At 35.0% G+C, this 16,657-nt stretch overlaps 1 protein-coding gene across 1 annotated transcript in view; it reads right to left on the reverse strand.

The window, feature by feature from the left end:
- map4k2 (mitogen-activated protein kinase kinase kinase kinase 2) overlaps window positions 1-16,657 on the reverse strand; it is a 43,007-nt gene that overhangs the window by 25,458 nt on the left and 892 nt on the right. Inside the window, exons 2-6 of the mRNA XM_022678254.2 lie at window positions 9,789-9,846; window positions 4,395-4,485; window positions 3,955-4,019; window positions 2,978-3,033; window positions 2,005-2,052 (exon numbers count right to left, since the gene is read on the reverse strand). Coding sequence (XP_022533975.1) covers window positions 2,005-2,052; window positions 2,978-3,033; window positions 3,955-4,019; window positions 4,395-4,485; window positions 9,789-9,846 — 318 coding nt within the window. The remainder of the gene's footprint in view (window positions 1-2,004; window positions 2,053-2,977; window positions 3,034-3,954; window positions 4,020-4,394; window positions 4,486-9,788; window positions 9,847-16,657) is intronic.

Genomic DNA, 16,657 nt, shown 5'->3' on the forward strand with positions numbered 1-16,657 from the left:
ATCATTTTTGGGAAAATTAAAGGATTTTAAGTGCACCTTATAGTGCAAAAAATACGGTAAGTTTTGGAGCAACATATGGTGCCAGACAACCAATTTTTTTTTAGGGATGTCCTGCTTTTTTTTTTAGCAAAACAATGCAAGGCCACATTCTGCGCGTGTTACAACGTCCAAATTTCATTGAAGTTAGGGTTGTAAATACTACGCCGTGTTTACAGAAATAAGATTAACAAAATGAGTATATGAGCTCTGTAAAGTGGTGTAGTGCAGACTGAAACATAACTAAACTGTAAAGCCCTTTTAAAACATAGTTTACGTGTTCAGAGTGTCTAATAATGGTGTGAACTGAGTCATTATTTCACGTCATCCTAAAAGACCGCTCCTAAGTGAAAGCCTTTGTTTACAAATAATTCAAATGCCATTCTAAGTACTACTGATCAAGCATGTCTCTAAAATATCTCCTTAAAGCCGAGCTGCCCAAACTGGTTTACTGGAATGCTAATGGAGCGCTCAGTGTTAGTTAGCAAATTGTTAGTTTGGAGAAAAACACATAAAGAATTCTGGTGCATATGAAACATCTCAGCACTTCAGATATTATTGATTATTTTAAGGCACCAAAGTGCACCAAGGTGTAAGTAACATGTGTACTATTACTAAAAAAAATCAGTCATTGTAAAAAGCTTTCAGCACATTCACTACCAATATAACATTATAAATCTTTAAAAAAAAAAAAACTTAACACTATAACTGAATTATATTCTTTACTAAACTCCCAAAGTTAGGAAGAAACATGATTAAAAATGCCATACATATCCACATAAGTAGCTGACTTTAGAAAACTATTAGCCAGTGACTAGCGATTAGCTAGCTAGCTAGCTCTAGCTCAAATAAATATAAGTTGAGCAACCAATAAAACACACAATTTCAAGCAATTAACTAAATTAACATTAGCTACAAATTACTAAACCTCAATTTAATCAAATAACTTCAACAAAGGCATTCTTTGACATGCGCTTGGGTTCATTTTCTTTTTTTTAATTAAAGGGTGAAAAATAGCCTCTCTGTGTGACAAATACTACTTTTACAAAGGTACAAATAATCACCCCTAATTTTTACTGAATGGTTCTTTTTTACTTAAGTGTTTGTTGAAAATTAAACATACAATTTACTTTTTTTATAAATCCTTCAGATCAGTAAGTATTATTATTAATTTTACATAACGTTACACCATGAAAGTCCAATTTCCAAAGTATGGTCTTATGCATAGATGTACATACACACACATACATATACTTATTTATTTATACACATACATTTATACACTCTGATCCTCAACATGCAATACTTACAATTACTACCATATTACAAACTACTTAAACTCCCTAAACATAAAACTATTTAGATTTCAGCAAATGCCCTACAAAACAGCCCTACAAAACAAATACGTTAGGTTAACTAGACTTAACATAATTTACCCATTTTGCCCAGTAAATATAAAATCTTTCATTTTGGATTTTTAGCTGAAAGGTTAGATTTTTTTTCATTTTAAAACATCTTTCACAACAATAATCCAGTCTCCTATTTTTTTAAAGCTAATTTCTAATAAATGCCTTTTTACTTGTTTCTAGAAGTACTGTAAATAAATATTTATTTGTGGCACCATGAACGTTTTTGCAGGAATTTCAATAAATTATTATTTTATAGAAATATTTTTAATAAACATGGGACACAGCAGGTTTCTTTGGCAAAAGCTGCTCACAGAGCTCATTTGGTTCTGTGTTAAACTAATTTATTCATGTTGCTTCCATGCCTCAGACATGATTAGGCACACTTTAGTAGCAGGTTTTTACAGGAACAGTACATTAACAAACACAGAAAGTAGAAAAAAGTACTAAATTAAAACAGAATTTAAAATAAACCAATCAAATAACTAATTAGCTTTAATTAATTTTCCTTACTAATTTTCATTGCCCCACATGTTAAATGGTAAAACGTATTATTACCTACCTTAATATCCCTGTGAATTTTGCCAGTCTCGTGGAGATGATTTAAACCCTACAAGAGACAATGAAAATCAAGACAATAAGTAAACATATATTGTATTGTTAGCTGTTCGTCTTAAAGTAGCCTAATAATGTGGTAAAATATATTTTAATTGGATTTTTATATCTTTTATTTTATTTATTTAACTATTTTGGTATTATTTGGGTTGAAAGTTCAGTTATTAGTTACCACTTCATCTGTTTTTTTTATATTAAAGAGATAAAACACTCTCTACAGTGTATATGTATGTACAGTTCCAGTCAAACGTTTGGACACATCTCTACTCAGTCAATGTGTTATTTTTTTACATTGCAAATTGAATATTAAAATATATTACAGCTATACAAGAACACAATGTGGAACTATTTTGTAAACATCAAAAGTATTAAACAAATACTTTTGTATTATTTTAATATTACAATATATTACAGCTATACAAGAACACAATGTGGAATTATTTTGTAAACATGGAAAGTATTAAACAAACCAGAATATGTTTTATACTTTAGATTCTAGATTTAAGTACCACATTTAGGTTTGAGGACTGATTTTCACACTTTTCATATGTCTTCATGAGGCAGAGTCACCTAGAATACTTTTCTCAGCATCTTTAAGGAGTTTCTGGAGGTGCTGAACACTAGTTGCTGCTTTTCCTTCACGCTGTGAAGCTCCAGCTCATCCCAAATCACCTCAAATCACCATCTCAATTGGGTTTAGATTAGGGGTTTACTACGTAATTCCATATGTGTCCCCTATTTTTCTGATGTATTTAATATTAATTTACAATGTGGAAAATAAATTAAAGAAAAACACTGAATGGGAAGGTGTGTCCAAACTTTTGTCTGGTACTGTATAACTACTATCATTTATAGTAATTCCAATTATGTTTAGTTAAGTACTATTTTTACACTTTCTACACTTTATGTTCTGTCCTTACCTGCAGAGTTTCCCTGCAGATATAAGCAATCTGTTTCTCCTTCAGGGGTCCAGTCACTGCAAAAAAGAAGAAATGTTATTGAAAATGTATTAATTTTACATGTATAGTAGATGTAAAAGCAAATAAAGAAGCTAAATGTAAAAAGTAGTGAAGCACAAACTATACTCAACAACAAAGAATAACTGGGAGCAATAATGAGGGGGTGTGGCTACATAGATATTCAAGGACACAACAGATGTACCCTTTATGGTCCTTGATTACTCACAATTCTATGTGCACCTATAACTCGAAGGGGAAAAGAAAAATAACAGCAAAAAAAGACGAAAAACAAAGCCTTTTGAGCAGAGCTGGTCTTAAATGTTAGTTTTTAGTTTTTTCTGTGTGAAAAAAAACAGAAAGGGCCCTGTTTTACTGATCTGCAGTCAAGCCGTCAACCACAGCTTGATTTGGGGCATCTTTGCTATCATAAGGATGGGAAAAGTATGCCTTGCGTGGTTTGGAATGAACAAAAGGCATGTACTAATTCTCCTAATTAATCATCAGGGTGTTTTGTTTTTGACATTCCCTTTAAAAACCAGGTGAGCTGTGACATTGGTGCATTGCTATTTTAGGGGTGCATCTACCTGAATTTGTCCAACGGTCCTCAGCAGAAGAAACTGACCTGCTCGTTCACACTCTTTCATACTGTTTATTGTTGAAGTAAAAGTTTGCATGATTGCCAACAGGCATGCACTATGGGTTTGTGCACTGCTGCGTGTTCATGTGTGCATAACATGCGAGGGTGAACGTGCGTTGGGAATGCGCATGTTCACAATTTACCATATTATCTTAACATTTTTGGGCATAGAATTAACCAGAGTTTCTTAGATCTAAATGTACAGGGCAGGGTGCCTCCAGGACTAAGATTAAGGATTAAGAAACACTAGAGCTGGCTGTGGTACAGGTTTATCAGGCACAGCATCACTGCTGGAGCTCACCGTGGTAGATGTCTTGTAATGACCCTCCTCCACAGTACTCCATACAGATCCACAGCTTTGTGTTCCTGCAGAACAAACCGATAGAATCCAGCACACTTTTACACACTACTCACTTTCACTCTCTCATTCTTTCGTTTCTCGCTCTCACAAACACACACAGACAAGTACAGACAAGAACAGCAACAGGAATGATAATTAATTATGCATGCATACAGCACAATGCTTAGGCTGAAACAATGTTTACAAAACACATCTCAAAGTCTTTCTAGGTCTGCAATGAAATAATGATGTGTGCAGTGTAGTGTAATTTGTGTGTGTGTGTGTGTGTGTATGTAAGAGAGCATGTAATGTTTTATGTACTGGAATGTGTCTTCCTTCGCTCTGACATCTACTGGGAAGAAAGCCCGACCACCACAAACAGCAGGCCTGCATAACTCTACCTGTGGTAGCTGCCATAATAGGCCACAATGTTCTTATGCTTGCACTCCTTCATCGTGGTGATCTCCTGCTGGATAGATGAGATATCATCCCCTGAAAAAAAGAGAACATGTAACATCACAGTACCTCTACTGTGAACAACACTCATTGCTGCCTAACAAAATCCCTGAGGAACATCTAATGGACTGAAGTTGGAGGCCAAAAAATGGCCAAAAAGACACAAATACATGAAAAGTCCAACATGTTTCTGGACACCCTTCTAAAAAAATGCTTTCAGCTAGGTGATCTCATTCCAGACACAGATGAACAAGTGCACACACATGTCTTATCTAGTCATGCCAATAAAATAAGGCTCTCTGAAGCAGAAATAAATGAACCTGTTGTCACCATGCCTTATACCATGCATGGGCTAGAGGGGTATAAAGCCCGCCCGCTTTGATCTGAGGGGCTTTAACAAATGTATGATAAACTCTTTGTAACACACTTGATTTTGAAAGAAAAAGTGAAAGAGGTTTTGTCTCAATACTTTTGCCCACATAGTGTAAATTCTTTGGCAACCGTGTCTTCACAGAATGCTGGTAAAAAAAAAAAAGGACAGTTTAATAAGAACGTGTAATTTTTAACTCAAAGTTCAAGCCTGTTTTTTTTTTTCTTTTCAGAAAATGAATAGCTACTAGAGTGTGACGAGACACTCATCTCATGAAACAGACGAGAAACAATATTGGGTACATAAGAATGAGATGAGACAAGATGAGATAAGAATTAAACAATACATGTTTTTTTATTTCAAACTGTGAATATATTTGATTGAAATATTATATTTGACCAAAACTCACAAAATGCTAAATATTGTAGGATATTTTGTAAGTAATCATCTTGTAATGGATGTAAAATACAGAAGAGTAATGCAGCAAGAACTGCAGCCGGTTTTACCATGAATCCAACAACATCTTTCCTGCATAATCTCACATGAGTTTCTTTAGACCTTAGAACTATTGTCAGATTCCTCCCAGTGAGGGTTCTGTATTAAACTGGCAATCCCTCTTGAGAGTTCTATACAACAATCCATGACGGAATCTGAATGCATTGCTTGTATGTGTTGTCCATGATTTTGTGTCACTCTGCGGTTTAAACCTTGAAGGCAGAAGAGTGTGGGTGGGAATACAAGGCTCGGCAGACCATTAATGGAACACAGAACAATGTGTAAAAGTCAGCAGATACAGAGAGGCAGGTGTGCGTGTGCGTAAAGTGTCTCACTCGAGCAGACAATGCGAGTCTATGCATAAGACTCGCATATTGCAGTTTACATGGGAACTAAACTTTTTATTCACATTTGAAAAAAAAAGTCAAAAAAATTTAAGAGGTAGTTCAGTAGGGGCACTGGGTGATGTATGGGTTTAGAGGCAGGGCAGGAGGGAGAGCTGATTGGCTGAGCAGCAGCAGAAGCAGTGTGCCTCTGGTAGCAGCAAGACCCAGATGGTTGGACGTCAATGGGGGGGGTTTATTGACTGACTGATCTGCATATTTTGAGTGTCTGCCTACCAAAGTACACAGACACATTATCCTCACCTATATCAGAGTTAAACCTGAGAGGGCGCTGCAGAGCCGGAGATTACCACAATAAAAGCGTTTTCTAAATGTTAGGAAATGTTTATAAAAATATTCAGCAGGACTGGTATGTTTCATTACTTCAAAGGAACACATTTCAGCTTTTAATGAAAGAAATATTGTTTATGGTTTAGTGGTTCTTTAAATCTCTATTCTCTAACATATCTAATAACCAGGTCTTGGCTATAGGAGTACAAAGCCCTCAGCATTGATCTGTGGACCAGTGTTCTCTGGAATAAGTGCTTCATCTAATACTTTTGGGATGATTTTATGAGATTGGTTATAAGGTGGCTTCATCATCCAACATCCTGACCTGAATGTAATGAAATCCTCACAGGTCTAAAATCTGTAAAAAACAAACAAACAAAAAAAACCTTTCCTACACAGTCATCCATTATAAACAGAAAAGGTTGCAGGAAATAATGTTACAGAAAAAATGTTGCAGAAACATTCAGAAAACGTTTAACATAATAATGGTTTGCATCACAGTGTTATTAGAACATTTCTCACATAAAGTTCCCAGATAGACTAATACTAACACCATGGAAATGTTAAAAATAACATACCTGTCAAGTCTCCCGTTTTGGCCGGGAAACTACCGTATTTTACTCCTCTTTCCCGCCGTCCTCCCGTATTAGTATTTTCCCGTAAAATTCCCGTATTATATTAAGATTAAAAAATATATATTATTGAGGAGACATGGCACTGACCGTGCTGTGTCTCTTAACCAATCATGGAGCCGGTTCGAGGAGAAAGTCCCGCCTTTCAGGAGAAACAGCCAATCAGCTTGCAAAGGAGGGTCAGTGTGGGGAAGCCCCCCGTCGCTGTGAGTTCAGGCAGCTAGTTGGAGCAGCTGATGTTAAAACAGATCTGGATATACAGCGATTTTTCTAAAAGAAAGGTAACGGTAGGCTAATCATGTAAACTGTGATGAGATTTTTCTGATAGCTGCTTAAAAATACTCGTCTCCGAAACAAAACACACAGATTAAACCTTTTAAAATAAAAAAATACAGCTTGTGACTCAGTTTAACTAGAAATGTGGAGAGGACCGAAATTAACTGAACTGATCAGGCGTTGAGTGATCAAAAGAAAGAAGTATTAATTAAAAATGATAAATTGTGTAGGCCCCTTAGGACTAATTTTTACTGATGGAATATATCTGGTCCATGTCCTTTTAGTAAAAGCTCATGATACTATTTTTAGGTCACCAACAGTCATTTTGCAGAATTTGTGCACCCTTTGTTAAATTTTAAATCTATTAAATAAATAAAAAATGTATAATATAAAAGAGTACATTTATGGCAAAAAAGACATGAAATCTTAACTTTTTTTAAATATCTAGAAAAGTATTTTTAATTTGGCTGTATTAAAAGAATGACATATGTAGGAATGCCCACAACATTTCAGATTCTGATAATCTAATTGTAGTGTGTAAGTGGTTCACATGTGGTTATTTTAGATTTTTTGTAAACCTGTCTTAAAATGTAAGGGATACTGAACCTTCGTTGGGCTGGTGGGACGACTTTAAGCAGACAGAGGAAAATATCCCTTATTTTTAAATCTAAAACTTGACAGGTATGAAATAACATTCCCAAAAATGAAAACATTGACGCTAGTGACATTGCTGCAACAAATAACATTGTTCTAAGAACATCCAGAAAACTTGACAAAAAAACTTGAATGTTCTAAAAATGTACTAAGTACTGTTATGTTCAGAAACTATTCTAATAACCAGAATTGTAAACAAGGAAAATACCCAGGTGTCCCAATACATTTGCCCGATAATATGCATTCTTCAGCAGCAGTTCAATTTAATGCACAACTTTGTATTTAAGGTTAATGCCTCTTGTCTCATAGTATGGAGAGCTACTATTGTATATTAATATTATTATTTATAGGTATGTGTATAAAATGTGTATCACAATATTAGAAAAGATTGTTTTTATATCATATGTAGCTGTTTAGGGTAATGATGCTCATGCAAGCACCTTCAACAAAATAAAAAATAGATAAAATTATAAATCAAACCTTTGTAGCAACTAAAAAAACAAACACTGAAGCATTTTAGATTATATACATGATTTAAAACATTTACAGAGTTTGGGTGTCTATTACAGTTTCTAACTTGGCTTGATGAGATTTTTGTCATTGTACTGCAAGGCTTGCCCAGCCTCACAACAGCTGCAAAGAGCACATGCAGTGGGCAGAGCGGATAAGTCAGATAGTAAGCTGCACACACCATTATACATTCTGAACATTTATATAAAAACTGGTTATTATACCCAGCTACAAATGCAATCATCAGTAACCTGACAAGTACAGCTCAAGCACCTCAAGCTGGTCAAGCTGGTTGACCAGTTTAGATTTTCACCAGCATAAGGAATGTTTTTTCTTGTGTTTACTGGTTTAGCTGGTCTACAAGCTTAATCAATCTTACCAAGAAACACCACCAGTATAATCAAGCTGGCTGACCTACAAGACCAGCATAAACATGCTGGATGACCAGAATGACCAGCATTACCACACTGCTTCACCGATATAACCAGCCAAATTGGTTACTTGTGCATAAGTCTCGCAAGACACTCTTAACACCTGACCAAAAATATTGTGCCATTTAAAGGGGCACAAAAAACCCTAAGCTCAAATTTTAAAAAGGCTAGAAAAATGTAAGGGGCACTGGGTGATGTATGGGTTTAGAGGCAGGAAAAGAGTGAGAACTGATTGGCTGAGCTGCAGCAGCAGCATAGTGCCTTTGACAGTGGTGAGACACTAGACACATCATTCACGTCTATATCAGAGTTAAACCTGAGAGGAAAATACTTGCTGGCTGTTCTTTTAGCAGCCAGTAAAAAAGCTCTGACCATAAAATTGGATGCAACAAGAAGGACCAACATTAGATGAAGGGATAAACGTGACATAAGGAGATTTATCTAATAGAAAAGATAACATTCTCAATGAACATAAGAATGGATTTATTTAAAAAAAAACACTGGAATAAATGGACAAACGGACAAAGTATATATTAGAAATAAGACAAAAAGACTTGTTAGAAATATACATAGAAGAAAACATTTAAGATCTAATTTGAGCTAATGATGTAACCCTGATTTGTTTAAGGTAAGATAAGGATTGGGTCTATTCTTTATGTATAAATGTATTATTTATATTCATTTTTTTGACTACTGCTCTGGGTTTTCTGATATGCACAATAAATACCACAATAAAAGCGTTTTTTAACCACTTATAAAAAAAAAAGGTTTAGGAGAAAAATTAAGAAGGACTGGTATGTTTCATTTTTTCAAAGGAACACATTTTAGTTATTAATGAAAAAATATATATTGTTTAGGGTTCTGTGGCTCTGTAAATCTCTAATCTCTAACACCCCTTATAGCTAGTCTAAACATGCTAATTGACCAAAATGAACAGCATGACCACATTGCTTGACCGATATAACCAGCCAAATTTGCCAAATTAGCCCATTAATTTGACCTGCTTAACAATTAGCTTGGTCAAGGTTCAAGGTTGACTTGAAGATGAATAGTGTATAAGGTAAAAAGATAGATGCTAAAAAGCCAATAATCTCAAAAGAACTGCTCTGCTGGTCAAAAGCAGGTTTACCAGAATATGGTATGTATGACCACCTTGACTATCAAAGACCAGCTTAGACCATCTGAAACCAGTTACCAACAAAAGCTGGTCTTAAGCTGGATTTTCAGCAATGTAGTCTAATTAAGAAATTCTATTGAAGTTAAAAGGAAAACGATAAATAGAGTGGCTTTCACTTACCGGGATCCAGTTTAACGATTTTAATAGCAGCAATCTCTGAGGTCTTGATACTCCTCGCCTAGAAGAAAAACAATTCACATTTCAAATCCAGGCCAAATGATCATAGTAGTTCCTTCATTTTGAGAAATCTTACGATATAAGTAGAGCCTGACGATGTACAGCTGTGGTTGAAAGTTAGTGAGCACTTTTCCTTGGAATGATATATCTGTAGAAATATGACAAGGTGAACCAAATTAAACAAATGAAAAAAAATAAACCTGATTATTTATTTATTAAGGAATATACATAGCCATCAAAACAAAATATTTGTAAATGTGTAAAACATTTACCATGAGAATATTGTTCTAATACAAATTCACTTTTATGAAGAAAACAGATTTACAAATTATACAAATCTGAGAGTAAAAGTAAAAATAAGAAAATAATTATGGTGTTTAGTATTTAAATTATTAATAGTAAAGTAGTGATCTTAGATGGTAAAAAAAATCATTGTTTATCTAAAAGTAACTAGTATCTAAAATAGGGGTGGGCGATATGGCCCTAAAATAATAACACGATATTTCATGGTATTTTTGCGATAACGATACTCTTGACGATATGACAAAAACATTGACAATACACTACTGGGTCTGGGACGCCAGACTTCACTGTTGAGCCTTCTGGAGGTGTCGTGGGCCTAATTCAGCGAAACACTGACGAAGGAAGGTGCCTGCCTGATGACCCCTGAGAAGAGCTTGCACTGAAGTTTGTGTTAGAGTTTGGATGAAGGGGATTGGTGTGGTCCTGCTCTTGTAATAATTTGTCTCATGAGTTTTGTAGACGTCTGAGTACTTGGCAGTTGAGGCACGGACCATGAACATAGTTCGCTATGCTTCTGGATTCTTGTCGAGCCAGTATCGGATGGTAGTGGTTGCTGTGTTCTGCTCACGCAACTTATAATGTGATTTATTGTGTGTGATTGTGCTTAGGTAAGTGTGTTGTTGCCATAGTTAAAGGAAGTGAGCTTAGATTAAGGAGGGATTCTGTTTGTTCATAGGTTATTTTTTTGGTAGGTCTGTTACTTGGCAGTTGAGGCAATGGACCATGAACATAGTGTTAGGCTGTGCTTCTGGATTCTTGTCGAGCCAGTATCAGATTGTGGTGGTTTTGCTATTGTTGTTAGTTGAGTGAGTAGTAGATCCTGGCTGAGCCCTATGCATAACCCCAGCTGTTAGGTGCAGGATTTGTCAATTTCCTGTATTATATTACTGTACAATACTAATAATGCACTCCATATATCTCCATATATCCAGTGCTGCAGTAAAATTAATGATACTGCACAGATATAATATGACTCTAGTAGATATTTAATGGGAAATGTGAACAGTGTGAATTTTGTTTTTGCTAAAAACAGCAAAAAAAAAGTAGTACCCTGATGTGATTATTAGGGTTGGGTGATATGGCACGATATTTTAGGGTATAATAAATTCAAAAATGTTTGTACGATATGATATGGCACACCCCTAATCTAAAATACAAATATAGATTTGAATTGGCAATCTTTTTCAATGTAAATATCACTGTTTACTGTGGTAAAGGGTTCAGAAACAGTGTTTCCCTGGAAGCTAGGTTAATGAGAAATGACACAATACCATCTGCATTCCATCCCATGAGTGCCCTTCCACCTTAACCTGCACAACAATAACATCTGTATGTAGCTACTGCCTGAGAATTCACATGCTTATTACTAATAAAGACAATTTGTTATTTATTAAATATACTTAATTGCTGCTTAATCTATTAAACTGCAAGGTGGCCACCAACACTTCACACTTATTTAATACTTACTTCCTGTCTAAACAAATAAACTTAAATATATTTCTATAGTGCTTTTGACAACTGATGTCACAAAGCAGCTTTACAGGAGTGTGGTAGCAGGACAGAGAATCAAGACAAAACATTGAACATACAACACAAAACCCCCAGCGAGTGAGAGAAAAGCAAGGCAAGGAAAAACTCCCTCACAGCTGAAGGAGAAAGAAACCTTGGAAGGAACCAGGGCTCATTTGTATCCTGATATTATCACATGTAATATAGCATGTACTATCAATGCTAATACATACAGGGGTGCCCATCTATCCATCTACACAAATCACTACATACATTCTTTAGTCTGCTCACTTACCAGCAGTGAAAACCAAAACCAACCAGACAAACTGCACATAACGTAACTAAGACATGAAGGTCTGGAGACTCTGGTCCAGACTTTTAAGTGAAAAAAAAAACCCTTAAGATCAATAATCTTTGCAGAACTTGATATTTTCCATTGTGTGTATTTAGCAAGAACCATAGACTGTGTATAGTTGGACAGAGCAATGTCTCTCAAAGGTGAAGCCACCACAGGTGCGCCCCCTGATGTTCGGTTGCAGAAAGCTGTGAAACCCCAGCCATCCCCATAGGTTTCAATGGCAAAACAGACAACTTATAATCACGTTTGTTTTTTTTATACTGTAAGCTAGTGTAACCTCTGCTTATATTGTCAAATGTTTATATCCACACAGAATTAATTTTTTAAAACGTTATTCAGCTCTATTCAAAAAGGTGTGGTTATTGTAAAAGGGCTGGTTTTGGGCGGGACCAATAACAGACCTTCAGCTCCGCTCCACTCCACTCTGCAGCCTGTGACCGCGAGGCAGCCCTCAGGTGCGGGGTTATTTAAATGAGTAGGCTGTCTCTGCACCGTCTTTCTCCCTACTCTGGTCTCTAATGCGCAGACTCCGGTTTCAGGATCGCCAACATGGCGGAAGATTTTGGCTTCATTTTCATTAAATAAATGGGAACGGCGACACGGCGTCCACCATAAAAGCCAGTATGCTGACTGTTTATGCTGACTGTTTAAAAAAAGGTTGTTGTTATTTATTAAGGATATTTTAAAATATTTTTATTTTCCAATTCCAATATATGAATATTTTGATGTTTGACAGTTCATTGCTATTTAAAATCAGTAATCTTTATTGAATTATTGTATTATAATATATGATGTCACTGATGTGTTACATTACAAGTACATTACAATAATATGCTTTATCGCAAAATCAGTGAATCAATGAACATACATTTACAAAAAAAGGGTTATTTATCCAATATAGAACCAGGAAGTCAATGAACATGTGTGGAGGCTTCAATCAATCTTTGCCTGAAAAAAAATGGTATTCTGACTGGTAAAGAGTCTTTTTTTTAGATTCGAGATTAAGTTCTAAACTGTTTAAACTGTGGGGTTTTTACATTTAGGTTAGAGTTAAAACCTGTAAGAAGGAAGCTCTCAAGAAGAAGATTGGAGTTCACAGTTCTACAGCGATAAAACGCTTTTCTTATATTCCTAAGTCCAACATTCGATCTTTAGTTTTAAGACTGCACTGCAAATGTGCGCATCTGTTAATAAAAATGTCCTCCATGTTTTCTTTCTGTTGATTATAAACACAGAAAATCAACCATTCCTGGACAAAACCTGGAACTTAGCTGAGCTGTCTTCCTGTTGTTTTTCCTGGCATGCCTGTGGACTTCCTGCTATGACTGAAGCGACAGTGCTGTGGCTCTTAATGGTTTCAACGCGCACCCTGAAATAACGCCGCTGGGCTCTCAGGACAATGGCCTGGACAGGAAATCGCTCACACTTTGATCACCAGCCCGGGAGTTTGTCTTAGGCCTACTTAGCCTTAGTCCAAAAAGACATGGGAAGCCCGTAAGTGGACATATCCAACCTACTGAGTATTAATGAAGGATATTCAGATGTTCAGAGATTTTTGACCCAAAGCTGAGACAGCTAGATGGGCGCTAAAGGATGGCTTTGTCTATTGTAAGAATCAACAAAGGCATCGTTGGCTCGCCCACTCCGTTATGATAGAGTCAGCTGCACATGGCTGCATAACTGCTACCCTTTGTAAAGCACAGTCAGAGATCAGTTCATCAATCCAAACGTTCAGATATGAAACTTTTAACAAATTTAAACCGATACCTTAGATAAATTTAAAGAGATAACATAATTATACTGTAATTAAAGACTGTTACAGGTGTCGGACTAAAGTTAGCCAAAATATTTGCACATATTTATTTTGTAACTTTTTTGGCATGTTAATGCCAGTATTGTATTACAGAAGGTTGTAAATTTACATACATATGGTGTACAAAGAAGTGCATGTTCTTGTTTTTTTATACATAGAATGCTGCACAGATTCAGAATAACCTTATTTAGAACATAATTTTCATCACAGCTTTTTTCTGCTCTGAAATAAATGATGCACTTTTAAAGCCATATATAATTACAGTTTTGTAGAATTAAGGCATTTGAATGTTTAATGAATAAAAGCATCTAATTACAACTATGATTATGATTATATAAATATTCTACTATAATATTATATATGGTTATTTTTCAATGAGAAACAACTATCTCTAAAACAGCAACTTTATAGGAGAGAGATTTTTAGATCTATAGGCAAGCTGTCAACTGTGTATGGCACAGCATACTTAATTATTCGTGGGTGTGTTTTGGGCATAACGTGAAATAAACAATCAGCCTGTCACTTGCCATTCCCTTTAAGAGCCAGGTGTGTTCTGACTTTGGCAGATTGGTATTTTAAAGGCACAGCACTTCTGCACGTCTTAGCATTTACAGGAACAGCAATGTTTTTTGTGTGTTATTGTGTGTTCCGTATATTGTTGATGTAAAAGTTGGGTTTGTGCACTGCTGTGTGTGTGTAACGAGCGGGAGTGTAAACGCACACAGTGCACGGCATGCCTTCATTGCTAAGATAAACTTAGAGTTATATTGTTCAGATGTTCACATAAGTGTTGTTTTACATTCAGTTTGTAAAGGGTTAACTTGTTGGCCAGTGTTACCCCCCTACAATAACAATGGATGTATGACTGGTGTACATATAATTGCAGGATTTAAGATAGGGCCCAAATCTTCTCAACTTTTTGATACAGTGTAATGGAAAGTTATGTTATATATCAAATTATGTAGTAAACTAAAAACCAACAAAAACTGAGATACCTGTTTTTCATTGGACAGCAATGAGACATATATTCATTATCATGGTCTGAAACATGTACAAAACATATTTTTGTGCATCTTCTGTAAATAGTAGTCTCTTATAAATACGCACTCACCTCCTAAAGGCTGTTTCTGATCTGTCAGAAAGATAATTGAGGGTTTTTAGTCAGGATTCTTGAGCTTCAGCATTGGAGGGCTTTCTTTTCCTACCAGTCCCTTTCTGGTCAATAATCTTACTTGTGTATTCTTTCTTTCTAATGATATTCCAAACATGTGATTGAGATTTTGGTACTCCTAAACTCTGACTATCTACTCTTGTGGTTTTATTCTGATTTTTTCAAACTTGTTAAGCAATACCTACTTTGACTTTCATTGGCTCATCTCTTGTTCTCATATTAAAACAATGGCAACTACAGACTCCAAAGATGTTAAAACGCTTAGGAGCAAGCCTAGGTATCTTATGCCTGCACTAAATAAGCAATACAACCCATGTGAGTAATCCTAAACCATAAATACCTAAACTCCCAAGTGTCCCAATATACAGAAAGTTCCCTAAAATCAGGGGAGCAAAACAAAAAGTGTGTGTATTTAATTATTGTGTGAAATGTGCACTTTAATCGTGTCTGATTGGTTTAATCTATTTTTTTTTCTTTAGAGCAAAGGGTCATATTAAGAAAAATGGGTCTTTGTCTCAAAAATGTCTGTGGATTGTGGTCTAAGACAAATCCACATCCACCCCTGAGGGCTGTTTCTGATATGCCAGGCAGACAATTGAGAATTCTTGGTGGTGGAGGTGTATTTGTCTCGAACATTATGGAATACACTATATAAAGTGAACACTCTATATATCACTATATATCAAGCATTATTAGTGTTTGTTGATGTATCATGATATTACAAGTATGTCATATTGCTCACCCCTTACTGTACCATGTCACCATGTTTTTACACATCTGCACAACACAGCTTAACATTACAGTGGACACACATTACTGCTGGAATGTGAAGGTCGCACCTGGATGTCTGCCATCATGCTTTGTTACTTTATGACTAACAGAAAGGTTTCTGGGCTTTACCTGTATAGCATCACTGTCCAATGAAAAACAAGCATCTCCATTTTTGTTGATTTTTAGTTACTACATAATTTGAACAGACAAAATGTCCCTTATACTGTGTCAAAATGTATTGATGAAAGGACCAATAGAAATACTTTAAAATGTCTGAACTCTTTTTACATTGACTTCCATCGAAAGTTAAAAGTTTTTTTCTCTATCCTGTAAAGTTGCTGTTTTGAAGATCATTGTTTCTTTGCGATCTATTGTCCATTGTTAGTTTCATTAACTATGATGTTGATTCACCTTTTCTCTGCCTGCAATTTATAGCAAAATAAATAAAAAATAAATAAATTATATACAAATAAAGCATATATATATATATATATATATATATATATATATATATATATATATATATATATATATATATATATATATATATATATATATATATTAAGGAGGTGTTGATAATCACAATTTTTATGTAATCATCATTACATAAAAAAAATGTTTTATAAAAAAAATTACTAAAGAAAATCATTAATTCTACCCAAGAGGTGTTTTTTTAATTAACTGATTAATTTGATTAATATAATTAGAGCAAGCAATTAATATTCTAATTATTAGATTTTAGTATTATTATTGTTATAATTGTTTTTATTGTCAATAAATTTACGTTAAAAACACTTCTATTAAATGTGTTTGGAACAAAGGAATCTTTTATTTGTTTTTAATTATATATTAAATATTGTAATTTAGAGCATAATAGACAATGAGAA

This window comes from Astyanax mexicanus, chromosome 8, assembly GCF_023375975.1.
Source record: "Astyanax mexicanus isolate ESR-SI-001 chromosome 8, AstMex3_surface, whole genome shotgun sequence".
NCBI classification, from domain to species: Eukaryota; Metazoa; Chordata; class Actinopteri; order Characiformes; family Acestrorhamphidae; genus Astyanax; species Astyanax mexicanus.